Below are 21,940 nucleotides of genomic sequence, written 5' to 3'. Positions count from 1 at the left end.
TAGATAGATAGATATGAGATAGATAGATATGAGATAGATAGATAGATAGATAGATAGATAGATAGATATAAGATAGATAGATAGATTGGAAATAGATAGATTGGAGATAGATAGATAGATTGGAGATAGATAGATAGATAGATAGATAGATAGATAGATAGATAGATATGAGATAGATAGATACATATGAGATAGATAGATAAATATGAGATAGATAGTTATGAGATAGATATGAGATAGATAGATAGATAGATAGATAGATAGATAGATAGATAGATAGATAGATTGGAAATAGATAGATAGATTGGAGATAGATAGATAGATAGATAGATAGATAGATATGAGATAGATAGATATGAGATAAATAGATAGATAGATAGATAGATAGATAGATAGATAGATAGATAGATAGATATGAGATAGATAGATAGATTGGAGATAGATAGATATGAGATAGATAGATAGATATGAGATAGATAGATAGATATGAGATAGATAGATATGAGATAGATAGATAGATATGAGATAGATAGATATGAGATAGATAGATAGATAGATAGATATGAGAAAGATATGAGATAGATAGATTGGAGATAGATAGATATGAGATAGATAAATAGATAGATATGAGATAGATAGATAGATAGATAGATATGAGATAGATAGATAGATAGATATGAGATAGATAGATTTGAGATAGATATGAGATAGATAGATTGGAAATAGATAGATTGGAGATAGATAGATAGATAGATATGAGATAGATAGATATGAGATAGATAGATATGCGATAGATAGATATGAGATAGATATGAGATAGATAGATTGGAAATAGATAGATAGATTGGAGATAGATAGATAGATAGATAGGAGATAGATAGATAGATAGATAGATAGATAGATAGATAGATAGATAGATAGATAGATAGGAGATAGATTGGAGATAGATAGATAGATAGATAGGAGATAGATAGATAGGAGATAGATAGATATGAGATAGATAGATAGATTGGAGATAGATAGATATGAGATAGATAGATAGATAGATAGATAGATAGATAGATAGATAGATAGATAGATAGATATGAGAAAGATATGAGATAGATAGATTGGAAATAGATAGATAGATTGGAGATAGATAGATAGATAGATAGATAAGAGATAGATAGATAGTAGAGATGAGCGAGCGTACTCGGAAAAGCACTACTCGCTCGAGTAATTTGCTTTATCCGAGTATCGCTGTGCTCGTCCCTGAAGATTCGGGTGCCGGCACGGAGCGGGGAGCTGCAGGGAAGAGCGGGGAGGAACGGAGGTAAGATCTTTCTCTCCCTCTCTCCCGCCGGCTCTCCCCTGCTCCCCGCTGCGACTCACCTGTCAGCCGCAGCGGCACCCGAATCTTCAGGGACGAGCACAGCGATACTCTGATAAAGCAAATTACTCGAGCGAGTAGTGCTTTTCCGAGTATGCTCGCTCATCTCTAATAGATAGATATGAGATAGATAGATAGATAGATAGATAGATAGATAGATTGGAGATAGATAGATAGATTGGAGATAGATAGATAGATATGAGATAGATAGATAGATAGATAGATAGATATGAGATAGATAGATAGATAGATAGATATGAGATAGATAGATATGAGATAGATAGATAGATAGATAGATTGGAGATACATAGATTGGAGATAGATAGATAGATAGATAGATATGCGATAGATAGATAGATATGCGATAGATAGATAGATATGAGATAGATAGATGTGAGATAAATAGATAGATGTGAGATAGATAGATAGATATGCGATAGATAGATAGATATGAGATAGATAGATAGATGTGAGATAAATAGATAGATATGAGATAGATAGATATGAGATAAATAGATAGATATGAGATAGATAGATAGATAGATAGATAGATATGAGATAGATAGATATGAGATAGATAGACAGACAATAGATTAATAGATATGAGATAAATATTAGATAGAGAGATATGAGATAGATAGCTAAGAGAAAGATAGATAAATAGATATTAGATAGATAGATAGACAGATAGATAGATCCACTTTATTAGAGACACTCATTTGAACCACCAAAATTTGTTGAGGCATAGCCTCACTATTTACTGAAACCGCTCTGCAGGAATACTGGCCTATGCGAACGTATAACGTCTTGAAGTTGTCGCAAATTAGATGGATGTACTGATATGCTATGAACATCAATTCATGCTGCTTGTGCCATATTCTGACCCTCACATCAGCATGATGCAACAAAAATCTGGACACAGCTGACTGGGCAATATTTTTCCACTGCTAAGTCATCCCAATTTTTGCACTCTTTTGCCCAAGGGAATCTTGCCATTCTGTTTCTCCTAAACAGCAGTGGCACTGGAACTGCTTGTCTGTTATAGCTCATCAGTGCTAAGGAATGACAAATTGTGTGTTCAAACATGTTAGTTGGAGCTCCGGCATTGTAATCGCCTGCAATTAGTTTTACTGCGCACTGCCTGTTGACTTCTTGACATCCTCCCCTGACCCCTTTCATTAATGAGTTGTTTAGGGCCACAGGATCCCCTTACTCTGGATGGTTTCCTTGATCACACCATTCTTGATATACTCTCAACACTATTGCATGCGAAATCCCCACAAGGTTGTCATTTTTTTTCACACCTTAACGCCATAGTACGTAAGTTTATGTCCTGGCTGGGGGGTACTTAATGCAACAGGACTGATAACACTGTGCACAAATAATACCTTCATTCAGTGTCCTAACAATACTTATACATAGTGGCCACATACTACCGTACATTACCCATATACCCAGAGACGTAACTTGAAGCTTCTGGGCCTCAATGCAAAATCTGTAACAGGGTCCCCAACTATAATGCTTTATTCATAGTACTGGGCTCCCTATATGTAGAAGAGAGGCCTTATGGGCCCCCTAACGCTTCTGGGCCCGGGTGCAACCACATCCCCTGTAGTTACGCCCCTGAATATACCGTACCTTTATACAGTGATCCTCAAATACAGCCATAGAGTAACAAATAGTACTTTGCCTAACCAAAAGCCCAAATATTGCTTTCCCACACTCTGTCTATAATGTAGAATTTCAGTGCCCATGTATAAGTAGCATTTATATCTGTGCCATTAGATTACTGGCATCTATATCAGTGCTCACATATTAGTGCTAGCCATAGTGCACTTATAAGTGTGGAAACCACAGCGCCAATATAATACCGTCACTTGCTAGTGCTTTGCCAAAGCTCATCTAGATATTAGTGTTAGTAAATCATGACATATAATATTGGCATAGTTTACTATACTTTTGTGCATGCAGAGCATGTTCATTCACGAGCGGCAGACGGACATGCCTTTATTTAAATGACTATTTAGCCTAATGAATTCCAGATGTGTTCTTTTTTTTATGGAATTGCACTGTGTTACGCATCTCCTTGCGTATTGAGCAGGCATTTGCACTCTCCCACCCCCCTTCCCCATAGACATCTGTGGGGACCTTTGGTGGGCAAATGTGCCCAAAAGTAGAGTAGGTTCTATTTTCTTGCTTATGTGAGAAATGCGCCTGCAATGTCCCAAACCAATTGACATCAATGGGCTTTATTGTCCGTGTATTGCATGGGCCAATACACCCATGTCAAGCCTACCTTTCATGGGAAGCCAATTAACCTATTAGTAAGTTTTTGGACTGTGGGTAGAAATTGGAGAAACTCCATGCATATATAGATTGACCATACAAACTCAACGCAGATGTTTTTGAACCCAGGACCCCAGCGCTAACCACCGAGCCTCCATGCTGCTACACCTTATATAAGAAACGTACAAAAATGAGATTATTTTGGATGAGGCTGTTTGCGCATCATTTCTTTGATGTCATGAAATAATGAAGATCAGACAATATGAAGCCATCACGCTGCACATGTGTAGTTATAGCCAGCTGTGGACAGACTGCCATTCTGCAAGCAAAAGAATTTCTATCGTAATTGAACTTCCATCTTCATCAGAACACAATTCTGATTCTTTTTTTAAAGGCATAATATTAGCATCTGTTCAAAGGACATACATCAGAAGTTTTAATCAAACTCGTTTGCCTCCAACTGAGTTTGTCTGACGAATGTATTTTCAGTTCATCAAATGGCTCTGAATAATTGCCGTGGCAATAAAAGTGGACGGACAATAAATCAGTAAGACGCAGAAATGCTGATAATTGCAGTAATACGGGCTTGTACACACCGGGTTATAAATCTAGTACTGAATATCAAAGAGGGATATTACTTTTGATGTATTCATAAAGTAGTGAAATCCATTTTGTTGTACACATAATATAAGGGGGGAGTGCAGACAGGGGACATCATTACCTATAGCATACATGCATTTCTTAGAGGGGTTGTCCAGTTTGAGACATCTCCTTTTCATTAGAAGGGACCTTGGCAGAAGTGTACATATAGCACTAATAGCAAAACTTAGAATGGGTCCCACTCCTCTTACATTGCTCCACCAAGTATATACTGACATGCCAAAAGCCATGGGACAGCCACTAATATTGTGTAGGACCCCCTTTATCCTGGCAAAGTGCAGCAACTTGACGTGGCAGCAATTCTGCAAGTGGATGTAAGATGTCTGGAGGGATATTGAGCCATACCATCTGAAAAGCCCCCCACAGCTCCGTGAAACTTGTAGGTGCAGGATCACAGGTGAAAATGAACCGCTCCACCACATCCCATATGCTTGAATGGGCTCATGTCAGATGAATGTGCAGCCCACAAAATTCATAGGAACTTTCCAGAGTATTCCTCAAACCAATTCTGGACAACTTGAGCCCGATGGAACGGTGCATTATTCTGCTGGAAGATCCCATCGTTGTGGGACTACATGGAAGTCTATGAAGGGCTTCAAATGGTCACCAAGCAGTGAAATGTAGCGGGCACCAGTCAATGACGTGTTTAGGTGGACCAGTGGACCCAATGCATCCAAAACAGCCAAAACCAGTATGGAACTACCACCAACCTGCTTAATGGTCTCTGCACTAGACATGAACACTACTATCAGCCCGAAACAACTGGTACTGTGACACGTCAGACCACGCCACATGTTGTTGCCAGTGCTTTAGGGTCCAGTTAACAACCTCACCATCCCAGGTAAGGCACTGTGTTTGGTATTAGGAGAGAGGCACTCTGGTGAGTTTTCTGCTCCTAAATCCAATGGAAGCTAAAGAACGCTGCACTGACCTCCGAGATATGCGTATGGGGTCTGCATTGAATATGGATCTAATTTCTTTTCACATGGACAATTCTAGCTAGAAGCTACCGGTCATGATTATTAATCACTCATGGTCGGCCACAGCACTGTGCACTGTGAGTGGTAATGCCTTCAATTATGTTTGCCCGGTACACACATGACACTGTGGATTGCTGAATGTTAAAGGAGTATTCTGGTGATGGGACTTTTTTTTAGTTTTCACCCATCCACTGGATGGTTGAAAACTGATAGATCAGTAGGGGTCCAACCGCTGGGACCCCTATATTTCACTGTTCAAGCTACAATCTTGGCTCTGCTATCTGCCTGCACCATTAAAATGAATGGAGCCGTTGATGCGCATGTGCGACCAGCAGCTCCATTTCCCACTACACTATAGAAATGTGAAATAAGCAGGGACACGCATACGCTATTCTTGTGATCGATGGGAGTCCCAGCAGTTGGACCCCACTGATCTACCAGTTTTCACCCAGTGAATACCCCAATAAATGCCCGCACAGCTTTGAAATGGAATATCCCACCTGTCTGGCACCCATTATCATACCTTGTTTGAACTCCGATAATTCACATCATCTTACCAGGAGTACGCTGGGCAGTGTGCAGCCTCACTCATAAGATAACACCTCACAACTTATTCACTTTGTCACTTGGGGTATTGCCACTTCATAGTCAATTTACATACTGCTATCCCAAGACTTTTGGCATGTGAGTGTACAGTACTATGCCAGGGGAGCTCTGTTTTTCTGCTTTAAGAAATTACATAATCCTGACTGCCAGCAGCCACGACTAAAAGGGAGCTAAATGCATTTAGAGTTATACAGCGAGGACTGAACTCAGTTGGAGCTGTAAAAATCTATATGCAAAGTGTGTCCTTGGTAGTGGCTGTAACTTTCATGCTAAGACAGTGTCATGACAAGCAGGTAAAGCAGTTTAGTGTTGGGCTGGAATCAATAAGTTCTCTGTATAATACATGGACATTCTAGGTTTGCTAGGTTCGCTCTTTTTGCAGCCTGCTAATTTAGTGGAGCCCTGAAAATACATAAATATTACTGAATAAAGCATACATTATCCTACCAAAAGTATTTGGACACCCCTATCAGAAGACTTGATCATGTCTTATTAGCACGTCACGTGTCCAAAACCATGCTACATAAGATGTAGACCCTTGGAGGTGTCAGACATAGTTTGCTACTGGATACATTGGTTATGTAGCTTACAATGGTGCAAGAAGCATTGTCATGGGACAGTTGAACGATTGAAGAACGTTCTATGAAGTGATGAATCACGTTACTCCATCTTCCATCTGATGGACGTACCTGGGTGTGGAGAATACTTGAGGAACACCTATTGCCTAAGTGCTGCACCAACAGTTAAGGCGGAGGTTACATTATGGTCTGGGGATGTTTTAGTTGGTCTTGGTCCGTTGGTTGTAGTGACAAGAACCATGAACACAGAGGTGTACCCTGACATTCTAGATAATAATGTGCTGCCCACAATGTGGTAATACTCTGGAAATGGTCAGCAATACTTCCAACAAGAAGACGCACCTTGCCAGAAATCCAACGCTGTGTTACGTTGGTTTGAGGTTATGGATGTTCCATGATTGGACTGGCCTGAACAAAGATGAACATTGAATACTACTAAACATCTAAGACGAACTGGAATGTTGGGTCAGGAAATATGAACAGCATCCATCTTCCAGAAATCTCGCCAAATGTTTACAGGATGAATGGAGGGAAATACCAGCTGAAGTATATCATATGTTAGCAGAAAGTATGCCAAAGGGAGTATCTGATGTCATTAGGGCGAAAGGAACTCCACTAAGTATTAATATATGGAAATAAATACTACTTTTGATCAGGTGTCCAATTAGTTTTGGAAGGACAGTGTATGGTTAAGACCTAATGCCCACGGACAGATTTCTGCCGCATTTCACACGGCGAAAATCCGCTGCGTTTTCCTCAATGTTCAATGTTCACATTGTGGAATTCTACTGTGGAATTCCGCAGCGTGAAAGAAATCACTGCATGTTCTAATTGCCATGGAAAAACGCATGAGTGGCTTCCATTGTAGTCAATGGAAGCCGTCTGTCACGCGATACTTCCGCTGTGAGCACAGCGGAAGTATCTCGTGATTACGCGTCACCGCCAGCTGCGTCATCGCCCACCGCTGGCACGTCATGCGCTGTACTGCACATGCGCGACGGCTCGCCGGACGAGACTCATGCAGCGGATCCGGAGAGGTAAGTATGGGGTCTTTGGGGCGTGCTGTGTCGGACTCTACTGCAATATTCCGCTGGTGGAGTCCGCCACGGCCGTGGGCATAAGGCCTAAAGGAGTTGTGTGGGATTACAAAAAATAGGTAAAAAAATATCTGTATCCAGCACTGCAGCTTATATCCACTCAAGTGAATAGAGTTGAGCTATAATATCAGATACAGCCCATAGACAAGAATTGCTTTTTTCCCCCAAAAACAGTGCTAACAATTTTTCTGGACATCCTCTTTGTGGGTTGGCATTTGCACACAAAACAAGTGGAGTACATTTCAAGATACAATGGCGGGCACCATTCAATAATATGAACTCCTCCTACCTATCCCACCGCTCCTTCAGTGTCTGCTTTGCTGACTCTACCTCCCCTTTTCTTCCCCTTGCTGTTGGGGTCCCCCAGGGCTTGGTCCTCGGCCCCCTCCTCTTCTCCATCTGCACAGCCTCCATTGGACAGACCATCAGGAGATTTGGTTTCCAGTACCATCTCTATGCTGATGATACCCAGCTATACACCTCCTCCTGGGACATCACAGCAACATTCTTCCAGAACACCACCGACTGTCTGTCTGCTGTCTCTAACACTATGTCCTCTCTCTACCTAAAACTGAACCTCTCAAAAACTGACCTTCTCCTGTTTCCACCCTCTACTAACCGACCCCATCCTGACATCTCCATCTCAGTGTGTGGCACCACCATAACTCCCAGACAGACTCTAATCTTTCCTTCACCCCTTACATCCAATCTCTGGCCCGAACATGTCAGCTGCACCTTAAGAACATCGCTAGAATACTCCCTTTTCTCACCATGGACACGCTAAAAACGCTTATTGTTGCCCTCATCCGCTCTCGGCTCGATTACTTGTTGCTGATCGGCCTCCCCTGTACCAGACTCTACCCTCTCCAATCCATCCTGAATGCGCCAGCCAGGCTCCTCTTCTTGTCCAGCCGCTACTCAGATGCCTCTGCCCTGTGCCAGTCACTGCACTGGCTGCCCGTCAAATACAGAATTCAATTTAAACTCACTACCCTCATCCACAAAGCCCTCCACAGCACCGCCCCACCCTACATTGCTTCCCTCATCTCAATTCACCACCCTGCCCGTGCCCTCCGCTCTGCTAATGAAATCAGACTGAGTGCCCCTTTAATTCGAACCTCTCATTCCCGCCTCCAAGACTTCTCAAGAGCAGCACCTGTCCTCTGGAACGCGCTACCAAAAAATATCCAGGCAATCACTGACACGCTAAAGTACAGGCATGCTCTAAAAACGCACCTCTTCAGGAAGGCATACCATATCCCCTAAACCAAACCCCTCTGTACTCCACCTGACAACATGCTTCCTGCCCCACAGACTGCAATCGATGATAGCCGTAATAAACCGGCACCTGCAGTTATCCTGATTCCGCCACTATACCGCCTGACCATTGTCTGCGTGTATAGCATCCCTCACTCTCCACCTCGCCATACCGTGCACATCTCCAGCCTCTTTACCTTCTGTATCACTTGTAGTATGTAAGCTCATTGGAGAAGGACCCTCACCCCTACTGTTTAATTCCATCAATTGATTACTTCATGTAACCGTTGTCACGTTATATTTCCCCTGTATTGTAAGCGCTGTCGAATATGTTGGCGCTATATGAATTAAAATTATTATTATTAAACTCAGGCACAGATGTCTTGTACATAGATAATTAGTTCCTTATACCATCTGTATGATCAATCTTTTTCCAGCAGAGCATGTATACACACACATACGTACCTTGGTGGATTTTCAGTGCCAGGCAAGCCATGACAAAGTGCAATTTCAAATATTTACTATAACATATTAATTAATGTTAATCAGTCTCCTTCACGTGTAAGATAATGGAGCTGAATATAGAGATCTAAAAACATAAAAGGACTATTTTATTATACACACATCTTAAGGTCCCTTTACATGGGATGACTGTCGGGCAAACGATGCCCGGCACTCGTCCCTGTGTCTCTACGCTCCTGTGCTCCTGCACAGGAGCTAGGAGAGCTGTCTCGCTCACGGAGCGGTCAGCAGGGGGGCGGGGCAGTGCAGGAAATTTCTCTCTTTTCGCTCCCACACCAACTCTCTCCATTGAGATAGCACAGCATCCATTCACTACTGAACAGCAGCTGTTTAAACTGAACAATGAGCGATGAGTTTCCTCGCTGATCGTTTATGCAGCATAAATGATGAGCTCATCTCTAACCGCTCAGTTTAAACAGCCGCTGTTCAGTAGTGAACGGCCGCTGTGTTATGTGAATGGAGGGGGGCGGGGGAGCAAGAGGACAGAAATCTCCTGCACTGCCCCGCCCTCCTGCTGGCCACTCCATGAGCAAGACAGCTCTGCTAGCTCCTGTGCAGGAGCACAGGAGCGCGGAGACACAGGAACGAGTGTCAGGCATCGCTTGCCTGACAGTCGTCCTATGTAAAGGGATCTTTAGTCAACATTTTTAAGATTTGAATGTAAAATCTGGACTGCCCATTAGCAAAACAAACAAACAAACTATAAACTCACATAAACTTTAGTTCCGATTCCCTTCTGACTAAGACTTCTCGAAGCCGCTGGATTTTAGTCATTTCAAGTTCGATTTCTTCCGGTGTCATGGTTGTTTCAGCCATGGAAACAATGTCAAGTTGACCTAAATGTGGAAAGAAACATATATTAAGGAAGCACAATATTTTTTGCCTGTACATTGTATCATGTCTCCACCACATTTATATGAATAGGGCTGACTTTTCATTATTATGTTTTTATAATATACTCTTGTAATAGCTGGGAGTAGTTGCGTTCTCTTTGCTTAAAGGAGATGTCTCGAGGAAGCAGTGATTTTTTTTTTTTTGCCCAGTCCCCCTAATTAAACATACATTACTAATTACCCCTGTAAATGACTTTCCTAGCTGGTTTGTACTTACCGTTCCAGCGTTTCAGCAACTTATAAAAGTTTCCCCAAGATGGCCGCCGGCTCTTTCCCCGTCGCTCGCTGCAGCCCGACGTGCGCGCTCCCGAGACGCTGCCAGCTGTGTCTCCATGGCAACTGGACGCCGCGCAGCCGCCGACCAGACGCCGCGCAGCTGCCGACCAGTCACCCACCGCCAGGCAGCAGGTAACCGGCGCTAGCCCCCGGCTCCCCAGCGCTAGACCCTCAGCCCAGGTGAAGGCCCCGGAGCCCAGCGCTGGGCTCCGGGGCCTTCACCTGTCAGTGAACATCACCCCCGACCCATCACTTACCCCCCTGGCCCAGCGCTAGTTCCCCCGGCCTAGCGACAGCCCCCCCCGGCCTAGCGACAGCCCCCCGATCGCAGCGGCAGCCCCCCCCGGCCTAGCGACAGCCCCCCCATCGCAGCGACAGCCCCCCCCCCCGGCCCATCACTCACCTGGACGGCAGGACAGCTGGACGGCAGGACAGCTGGGCGGCTTCTCCGGACAGCTGGGCGGCTCTGCACCTTCCTCTAACAGAGGAAGGTACAGAATGGCCGCTCCAGCGCGCTCCCGAGCAGTGACAGCTCATCTGCGCATGCGCAGAAGAGCTGTAGCGGGGAGCACACTGAAGCGGCTCGTGCTGAAAGGAGAAGACCGGACTGCGCAAGCGCGTCTAAAAAAGCAAGCTGCCGGCGAATTTAGACGGATCCATGGAGACGGGGACGCTAGCAACGGAGCAGGTAAGTGAATAACTTCTGTATGGCTCATATTTAATGCACGATGTATATTACAAAGTGCATTAATATGGCCATACGGAAGTGTATACCCCCACTTGGTTTCGCGAGACCACCCCTTTAAGTGTCAGTGTAATATTGCCTTACTAAGAAGAGAAAATTCAGATTTCTACACAGTGGGGCATACATTTCATGCCTTCTACGCCAGTTTTCTGAAGTGCTAAAGTTGCAATTTTGGCAAATATGCCATAATTGCAGCTTTTTGGGGTTTTAGACTGGGCCCTGACACACAGTGGATGAGGCCCAACGCATAGGGAGGTGTGGTCACATGTAACCCGTTACATTTAGTGCTCTTTCACGCGATCGTAGCGATTTTTGGTCAGCCATGTCACGGCCATGGCGCAACCAAAAATCGTGTGAATGGGATCACAAATCTGCCGTTTGTGCGCCTGTTCAGATGGCCCGGGTCGGGTGCATATACACTGAGCCCCTTTCCTCCCCCTCGCCGGCTCTCGGCAATAGGAGGGGGCGGGATGGCGCGGGAGCTAGTCTACTAAGCTCCCACCCCCTCTCCGCCCCTTGTCAGCTGCCAGCATTGGGAGGGAGTAGGAAGGGGCAGGAGCCCAGTCGGCAAAGATAGCGCATACTGTGCGCATTTCAGCCAGACGCTATTATGCCACGGGAATACGCCCATCTGAACTGATGCATTGTATACCAATGCATCAGATGTGCAGCGTGAATCATCTGGCCGTGAAAGCGTGGCTGATATACGCTGGCGTGAATGAAGGCTTACTATGATGTACACTAGAACCTACACTATAGCAGAAAGTGCTGTCAGGTGAGCCAGATGTATATTTCCTTATTTTCTGTTGTTTACACTTGAGAGCACCTTATATCCCCCCCCCCCCCAAAAAAAAAATATCCTTGTTATGATATTCTTTGACATATATTATTGCAGTACCTCATTTAGCTTCTTTTTTATATATCTATTATGTTTAATTTAGTAGTCTTAAAAAGATTACATATTTATAAATACCACGTAACATTGGAATAGCTAAGATAACATCATTGTGGATTATAACATTGCAAAGAGCAAAGAATTGTGAGACCTGCAGAAAAAGATATCTCAGCAACCTACTTCCTTCACACTGCTCAGGAGCAGAGGCGTAAGTATAGAGGGTGCAGGGGATGAGGTTGCACCCAGGCCCATAAGACCTCTCTTCTCCATATAGGGAGCCCAGTACTATGAATAGAGCATTATAGTTGGGGGCCCTGTTACAGGTTTTGCATTGGGTTCCAGAAGCTTCAAGTTATGTCCCTGTGCAGCATGGTTTAGGTATGGGTACGGGTACAGATACAGATAGAGGGGGGGGGGGGGGGCCCAGCTCACCTTTTGCATCAGGGCCCCTGAGCCTTTACTTATGCCCTTGCTCAGGAGTCATAACTAAGTTTAGGACTTGTAAGTGAAAAAAAAAATAAACTAAGGTAAAATGATACAAGTAAGTTAGATTTAGGGAAAAAAAATACTCAACTTCTTAAAAAGTGAAGTTTGCTTTATTGACATGTTTGTAATTCTAAATAGATCAAGGAGAACTGCTGTAACCCGTCTCATGGTAAACATCTACGAAGTAAGCAACATCTTCAAGCAGGTGCTGAGATATTGGGAGAGAACAACACCTATCACAGATAACTTGTCTACACATTTTATCTTATCGCGGCCATTAATCATAGCCCACACTGGCTTCTAGCCATTACTCCAACCTGCCAATTTAGGGTAATTGCATAAAAATGCAAATTTATAGTCAGCCACGCTATGTTATTTTTTACTATACAGCCAGTGATTCTGGAGTCACATATAGCCACCAGGCCCCCTGAATGTGGCTTTCCAGCTGCAGACGTCTCCAGGTACTTTTATGCACTACTGCTAGGGAAGTTATAGCAATACAAAACTTGGTAGCAGCACAAAACCATATCCGTTATAAAAGGGGCTATGCAACAAAAAATGTATGAAAGCTGCTCACAATGCACTAAAAACATAAAAGACATATTACCCGACCCCCGCTGCTCCAGTTCCAACTGTGTTCGGTTACCCTTGACTCTCTATTTCCTGCAGCAGCAGTCATAACATCCTGACAATAGGACATGCGACTACTGCAGCTAAACATTGCCAAAGCAAGTCTATGATTGGCTGCAGTGATCACATGTCTATGCTGTTGGTGACACTATCACTGCAGCAAGAAGCCCAGGACCAAATATGTTGGGTGATCAGATGCTGTGAATAAGTCTTTCTTTATGTTTTTGTGATACGAGGATATAGAAAAAGTAATATTGCAATAACTGCTATTGCTCTCAGTTATCATCCAGAAATCTGAGGTATATTATAGATTTTTTTGCTATTTCTAAACTTTTCTTTGCACATAGGATGTAGCTACTGCATACTAACTTTTGCCTTATAACCTTCTCTTCTGGTATGTAAAATGTAGCTAACTAAGATGTTTCCTTCTAAAAATACTATATGCTGCGGCTAGACTGTATCTACCATTTTCCCTAGTTAATAAGACCTACCCCGGTTTTCGAGGGAGGCTTGAAATAGCAGCCCTCCCCTGAAAGTAAACCCTAGCTAACCTACATGGAAAAAAAATCAATACTCACCTGGTCCGCGGTGTCCCGATGCCTCGCAATGGTCTCCAGCAGTGCTGCGGCAAGCTGCAGTGTCCTCTGCACTGACATTTCAGTTTCTTTCTGGTGACGGGGCCTTTAATATCCCGCCTCCAACAAAGTGAACGCTGTGATTGGATCGAGTGCTAGCCAATCACAGTCGGCGCTCGATCATTCACAGCCATTCAGTCAATGACATCACTGAATGGCTGTGATTTGGAATTTGGTGTATCTCCCTCTGAGTCAGTGTCGACACTGAAATAAATCTTAGTTCACTTCCTAAAGAAATCCTGGTGTCCTGTCAGACCTCGTATATCATTTTTACACCATTGTAAGCAGCTTTCAAAAATGTAAGTGCAGCACGATCAGCCCTTTAACATTAAGACGAGAGACATATCGCTCGCTTATATCTTTTATAGACTTTTACTGTTTGGTGTGACTCGACGCCACTAGAGATGAGCGAGTATACTCGCTAAGGCACATTACTGGAGCGAGTAGTGCCTTAGCCGAGTATATCCCCGCTCGTCTCTAAAGATTAGGGGCTGGCGCCGGTAACAGGTGAGTTGCGGCGGGGAGCACGGGGGAGCGGGGGGGGAGAGAGAGATCTCCCCTCCATTCCTCGTCGCTCTCCCCCGCCGCTCCCCGACCGGCAGAGTAATTTGTGTTAAAACTTCTTCATGTAAATAATGCAGACCAGTTCAGTAGTAGTGCCGGTACGACTCTGCTAGTAGCCTCTCCGTCACCAAGCCCGCCTCTCTAGATCTCTCTTGCGCTGCTCTTAGATTCCATTGCAAAAATCTGCTGACAGGTTCCCTTTAAATCTTGGTCACCTACATCATTACAGATGCAGCTATTACAATACCCATAAGGGTTGTCACATAGTTTTACCTAAACGACATATTAAATCTGCGATGTTATTGAGATGCATGTACATATCATTCAGGCTCTGTGCAAAGTACACTGACAAACCTTATGGGCACAGTAATTGTTACCACGCAGCATCTGCTACCCATGTAGCAGACCAAGATACTCAAAAACTGCCCAATGTAAGTGGGCAACTTTGAGAACAACGTTTCCATATTTTTGGTGGAACCTCAGAGACACAAAGACCACAGGCTCTGCAATAGTTACGCCACTTTTCACGTCTACGGGCGAGAAAAGATAGGACCTTTTTTTTTCAAACTTGCGCTCTACAGCGCAGAGTTTGAATGACCCAATAGAAGCCCCCGCCTCGGTTCATGCGTAACTACGCTGCATAGCAGTGAGCGTAGTTGCACATATGCCCATGTGTTGTTGCCCTCATTCAGTGAAATGGGCAATTAGTGTAATTAGTTCAATATGTGCTCTTTCCCTGTGCAAATGCGCAGGAAAATAGAGCACGCTGCGTATTTTTTTGTGTGAATGAAAAGCGCGTGCAAAATACGCACATGTGAACGAACCATTGAAATCAATGGGTTCTATTCACTGCGTATTGCACACACAAAGTTTTGTGCGCAATACGCTGCACATATATATTTGTGTGAATACGCCCTTAGGCCAGGTTCACACTGACGTATTTGTGCAGCGTTTTACAAGAGAAAAGTTGGCACATGTAATAAGAAGTGAATAGAACCCATCGATTTCAATGCGTTCCTTCATATGCATGTATTTTGTTTGCGCCAAAAAAAAATACACAGCATGCTCTATTTTTCTGCACATATGCACACGAAAATGGCATGTATTGAATTACCTTTATTTCAATAAATGGGGCATGGTTGTGTGTTTTTTTGCGCACACAAATGTGCTCGATTTGCGCTTCCAAAAACTAGAGTAAAAGATGCACATGTGCATGTAAATGCGATTATGCCCGTGTGATACCAGCTTTAAAGAGGTTGTCTGACATGTGAAAAAAATGTGATTTTTTTTTTTTCAGAAACAGCGCCACTCTTGCCCAAGGGCTGTGACTGGTACTTCAACTCATCCCCATTCAAGCCAATAGCACAACAATTAATTAAATGTCTACCTATCATCACCAAAACAGATTTGCAGATGCTTTGTAGGTGACCTACAGCAATTCTTAATATTATTCAGCAAATCATCAAGCGCATTCTGTTACCAGTATATCCAGGCATAGAAGCTGCTATGGGGCCCAGCAAATAAGGGGCCCCTCTCTACTCACAGATGAGGTGCAGTTATGATAACTATGGATGATGGAAGATAAGAGGGGGAATGCAGTTGACTGTATAACCAAGGGAAAAGACACAGGGACATAGCGCAGACCAGAGTAATCACACGCCTTTCATGCCCTGAGCTGCTCTGGGACCTCATGAAACGCTTCTGTCTTGCTTTCGTGCTCAGTGGATGTTTTAGTGATCAAATGAAGTTTGGATTACGTTTTCCTCACTATTTCCTTGCGGGATCATATGAGCAGTTACTTATTACACCCCTGGTCTAAAGGAAGCCTAAGGTAGTCGGAAATTCATCTTCTTCTGTATCAGAGGCCCTGCCTGCCACACTGTTCCTCGCCCATGCTTTACTGCAAGGGTGCACAAACTTTTCTGGTCCGAGAGCTTCAATATCATATCATACAGAACTACACGCAGTGAAACATGCCATATACTTTTGATATCCCATAATGAGAAATTTATGGGATATCAAAAGTATATGGCATATATGTAGGTTCCACTCCAATAACTCCCACCAATCAGCACTCCAGAGAATAGTTGTCGATCGCTGGTACTAAGCTTTGTGCCACGCATGTTCAACATTGAAACTATATATGAGCAGAAACCCACAGAGAAGCATTTCTTTGTTCAAATGAGTGGATGGCTGGAGGCCACAAAAAATGGCAACCCGGGGTGCACGTGGTCCCTGGACCACAGCTTGTGCATTCCTGCTTTAAACTGAATGGGCTCTGGCACAATTATAGCCCGATTATAGCCATAGATGTTTTTCTCGCAGACTGATAATCTCATGGTGTGTCCTATTCCTGTCTCTTTCATGTGTAATGCGGGTGCTATAACCTCCATTGCAATATATTGGGTTGCTGTATATTTGTTATTGGGTACTGTCCCCTTTAAATACTTGCTGCATTGCTGAGAAAGTGGGTTGCATGTGGAGGACATATAAGGGAGGTATAAGCACAAGCCCACCAGGACGTCAGTTTACGTAGAACTGATTAACTTTACGTCATGAATATAGTGACTATAAACTATCGCCTTGAGCAGGGAATCAGCTTACTGCTTGTTCACCAATCAGGCAAATACTTATGCAATATCAAACTGTTCTCCCCAGAACCTCATTGATATAATTAGTACATTCCATGTGCAACAAATATATAAAAACTCCATTTTGCATTTTTCCCCATGGGGTATTATCAACCAATTAATAAAGCAAAACACTGAATGTCTGATTATAGCATGAAGATGACTGAAATGAATTCAATGCAATGTAACAAAATAAGGACTAATGTGCCGAGTATTCTCACTCCTTGTATGCAATTCTGCCGAACACCAAAAGCCTTGTGATGCATATGTTTACATAAATCTGTGATTATTTCCATATGTACAAATCATACATTTCATCTGCTTATTAGTGTTGACTGAGTGATTAAATGCTACGGCAGAGCTGACAGTGAGCCAGCAGATTGTAGAAGGTTCTATGCACGCTGCCAGAATAGTGAGAAAATCCGGCAGCAAGACAGCAACATGTGTCACACATGGAAACATGTCATGATGATAGCTCTGCTCTGTTCAAAAAACAAAATAGAATAGTATACAATGGTAACCTTTACTAACATACTTATCAAAGTAATCATGAAGGCGTCCAATGCTGGGATATGTATTAAAAGGAACATAAGCAATAAAAAGTAAAATGCAAAACAAAAACGGCAAGGAGCAAGAAAAACAAAATAGCTAATCACTGTGTAATAGACAGTAAGGCAACATTCAACTTTACCATCTGTCAAGATCTCGATTTGCAGAAAGTAAATGAGGCTGAAAGCCATTCTGACCCACTGCTATTTTCACAAAGCTACAATTGGATATCATATAGCATTGTACAAATAGTAAAATTACGATCAATGTATGGGGTATGATTGTCCTCACTATGGGATATGCTGGAATCATGACCTGTGGTCTGGAATTTAGAAACATGGGCTTTGGGGATTCCGTTTTCTTGCACAATTATGGGAGCAGGAAAGGGGAATCCCCTGACCAAGCAGATCCGTCTAATGACAGAATCGAATGGCGCCAAATGGAGCTCATTAACTTTAAAGGTGTCCGTTTGATCGCCATTCAGTTTTCTATCATTAAACGGAAACGTTTTTCAGGCAGGACTTTTTCTTGCATTTTGTGCCAGATCCTCCGAACGGATGAATACATTTTATCACACTGCAGCTGTGTGAAACCAAGATTAGACCTTGATGAGTATTTTGTATTCACTGGCAACAAAATCAGATCTTGAAATTGGTGTGAAATGAAGTAAGACTGGGCAACTCTTAAGATAATGCACTGATTCTTGAATAGAGTATTAAAATGTGCTTGTGGGAAGTAGGGGAGTATTAGGCTCTGATCACACCTCTGTTTGGTGCTTCCATTCTTCTGTTCTACCAAAAGGACAGAAAAACAGAAACAAACGGTTCTGTTTTCTAAGACTATCATTGATATATTGATGACTTATCCTCAAAATAGGTCATCCCTATCAGATCAGTTGGAGTCTGCCACTCGGGAGACTACAGCGGCTTCAGTGCTTACCAGGTATCATGCCATACATTGTATAGCGGCTGTGCCTGGTATTACAGCTCAGTTCCATTCACTTGAATAGGACTAAGCTGCTCTCAGTCCGTGGGACTGGTGAATGTGATGTTACTGGTCTGAGAAGGGGCCGCAGTGTGAAGCCAAGCACCACTACGTCTGCAATAAACTGATTGATGAGGGTCTTAAGCAGTGGTCCCCCACCAATCATATATTGATGACCTTTCCTGAGGAGTAGTCATCAAAATTAGAGTATTGGATCACCCAATTCACCCAAATCACCCATTTCAATGTTTTTTTAGGACTCTTAGTTTGTGCCCGTTCTTTCAGTTTTCACAATTTGTTTCACAGAAACAATAGCCTGCTGTACTGTTTTTGCAGTCCAAAAAAACCCAGAAACCAGACAAAAAATAGTCTTCCACTTTTTTCAATTGTTGTCAATGAAAAATGGATGCAAACATGGAGCCTGCCATCGGTACCCATTGTTCCGTTTAACTGATCTGTTTTTCTTCTACGCATTCTCAGTAGGAAACTGTACATGTCACGCTTGTCTGGAATGGCTTTATTAGTCTAAAGATGCATGATCTTTTATGCTTTTTGCCACTTAAAGGAGTTGTACAGGATTAGAAGAACATGTCTGATTTCTTCCGAAAACAGCACCACCCGTGTCCACAGGTTGTGTGCAGTATTGCAGTTGAACTGTATTCACTTCAATGTAGCTCATCTGCAATGCCAGGCACAACTCATAGATGTTTTTTTTGTACTGTGCACAACACCTTTAAGGGACAGGGATTATACTGTTTGCATTGTATTTGTTATAGCAGACAGAAGTATAAATATAATCAAATATCAACACAATAGTGTGTTTTTTGAACTGATAACCTTAAAGGGGTTGTCCCGCGCCGAAACGTTTTTTTTTTTTTTTTAAACCCCCCCCCCCGTTCGGCGCGAGACAACCCCGATGCAGGGGTTAAAAAAACCACCCGCACAGCGCTTACCTGAATCCCGGCGGTCCGGCGTCTTCATACTCACCTGCTGAAGATGGCCGCCGGGATCCTCTGTCTCCATGGACCGCAGGGCTTCTGTGCGGTCCATTGCCGATTCCAGCCTCCTGATTGGCTGGAATCGGCACGTGACGGGGCGGAGCTACACGGAGCTACACGGAGCCCCATTCAGAAAAGAAGAAGACCCGGACTGCGCAAGCGCGGCTAATTTGGCCATCGGAGGGCGAAAATTAGTCGGCACCATGGAGACGAGGACGCCAGCAACGGAGCAGGTAAGTATAAAACTTTTTATAACTTCTGTATGGCTCATAATTAATGCACAATGTACATTACAAAGTGCATTATTATGGCCATGCAGAAGTGTATAGACCCACTTGCTGCCTCGGGACAACCCCTTTAAGTATGAAGAGACTCTGAAAAGAGTACATTTCAATTTACTTAGAGCACATCTGTACCATCTCACAATACTATGCTGTAGGCTTACCGAAAAGTCTCAATGGGCCCTTGTTTGATAGACTCACATCTTAATGTCACTTAAGTACCTCATTCACGTTAAATCCATTACCGAAAGCTTGACATGTCAATTATGTCAACCTAGCATGAGAGAATGTGTATATTTATAGATGAGATTGCCTCGAATCACATTCAGCCTTTAAAGCTCTAAAACTTTAATTTTCAAACGCTCTCTTCCAGTTACAGATATGCCCACGCATATTTATATATACGCATTTGTTATATCTAAATAGTAAAAAAAACATTATCTGCTGTTCCTAGTCTAGTAATTGCACAATTTTCCCAATCTCCTTAATTGTAAATGGAAACACAAAATGACTTGGTAGGCTTCACATCCAGCTGAGTGTGAAAATGAACACATTAAACTTTTCGTTTTAATTCATTGTTTTGCAGTTTTAGTGCATTGAATTTCTTTTAGTTACTTTTGAATATAAGGCTCTCTTCTCTAAATACTCAGCATGGTCTCTGTTTTTAATGGTAATAAGGCCACCCACTAATCGCATAGTTTGCTGTGTGTCCTCGGACAGCAACGAAAGTTTAAGTGGCATGTCCAGAAATGACTTGAATGGCGTAGCTATAGGGGTCAGCGGTAGCAGTCATAACTGGTTCTCAGTACACTGATGGCCCATTGCCTATAGATCTACCTAAAGAATCGGAATAATCAATACTGTATTATGCATGTGTCCCAAAAGTACAATTTTTAGCAAGAGTGACCAGTGATTGCAAAGAGAAGGGCGATATGGAAGTTTGTATAAAAAAGGAAATCTCTATGCAGTTTGGGGGGGATTTCCAGTTGAAACAGGCAGGGATTAAAATATATATCGGAGGACCCAAAAATAGCTTTAGAATCAGAGTCCAATTCTTCCAGGGTACATGTCTGGATCTTGCTCCATGTAATATCCAAAGAAGTCTTTACTGTATGGTTATTTTTAGGTAAGGCTACACACAAATGTATCGCAAAATAGCCAAATTATTGATAAACATGTACTCATGGAAGTGCCTAAAGTTTCCATTTATCTTAAAGACAATAGAGAAAGAATCCAGGAGGGGTATCTGGTACTTTAGTTGTTCAGGAAGGAGGGCGGAGCTGGAAAAAGGAAATAACGCTTTAGCCCTCAGGCAGGTGTGGGAAATGGCAGATATGATGTGTATCATTTTTATGTAGACCTCTTCAATCCTGTTCTGCTACATGTACGACACAATAAAAAAGATACATTGAAGTACCATGGCCTGCAATGGATGGAGCAAATTGACCTGCAATATTTTCTGTATGTACAACATTCATCATTAGAGTTGAGCGAACGTACTCTGCCGAGCTTGATGCTTGTTCGAGTATTAGCGTACTCGATGGTGCTCGTTACTCAAGCGACCATTAAGCCATGTTCGACCCTGCCACAGTTTTTGGCTCCTCCCCATTGTAACGTGCCTGTTTTGGCCCCTCCCGCTGCTACGCAGCGCGCGTCACTGGCAAATTTTTTGTCTGGCAGGAGAGAGAGAAAGAGAGAGACAAAAATGCTTGAGTCTCCCATTGTAGTCAATGGGGTTCATTACTCGAGTAGAGCTATCGAATTTTACGAAAAGCTTGACTCGAATATTGCGGACCCGAGCATTTGGGTGCTCGCTCATCTCTAGTCATGATGTGTTATAGGTTTGTCTAGTATGGCAGGAGGTGCTTTAAGAGTGCACTCTATTGATAAATTCAGTACACTTTTGCCAAGTTAAACTGTTTATTTTTCCTTGGCATTAATTGAAAAATAATGTGCTCCCGTGCAGAACACACTGCTATCTCTCTCTGGCTGAATAATGGATTTTAAGCTCACCTTAAA

At 43.0% G+C, this 21,940-nt stretch overlaps 1 protein-coding gene across 1 annotated transcript in view; it reads right to left on the bottom strand.

Annotated features, from left to right (window-relative positions):
- The window catches only part of BMERB1 (bMERB domain containing 1), a 216,749-nt gene that overhangs the window by 118,390 nt on the left and 76,419 nt on the right, over positions 1–21,940 (bottom strand). The window contains exon 2 of the mRNA XM_066577490.1: positions 10,068–10,191. Within this exon, the coding sequence (XP_066433587.1) occupies positions 10,068–10,191 (124 nt within the window). The remainder of the gene's footprint in view (positions 1–10,067; positions 10,192–21,940) is intronic.

Source organism: Eleutherodactylus coqui, chromosome 8, assembly GCF_035609145.1.
Source record: "Eleutherodactylus coqui strain aEleCoq1 chromosome 8, aEleCoq1.hap1, whole genome shotgun sequence".
Classification (NCBI taxonomy): Eukaryota; Metazoa; Chordata; class Amphibia; order Anura; family Eleutherodactylidae; genus Eleutherodactylus; species Eleutherodactylus coqui.
The sequence above is the reverse complement of the archived record's forward strand: the minus strand, read 5'-3'. Positions and strand labels throughout refer to the sequence as shown.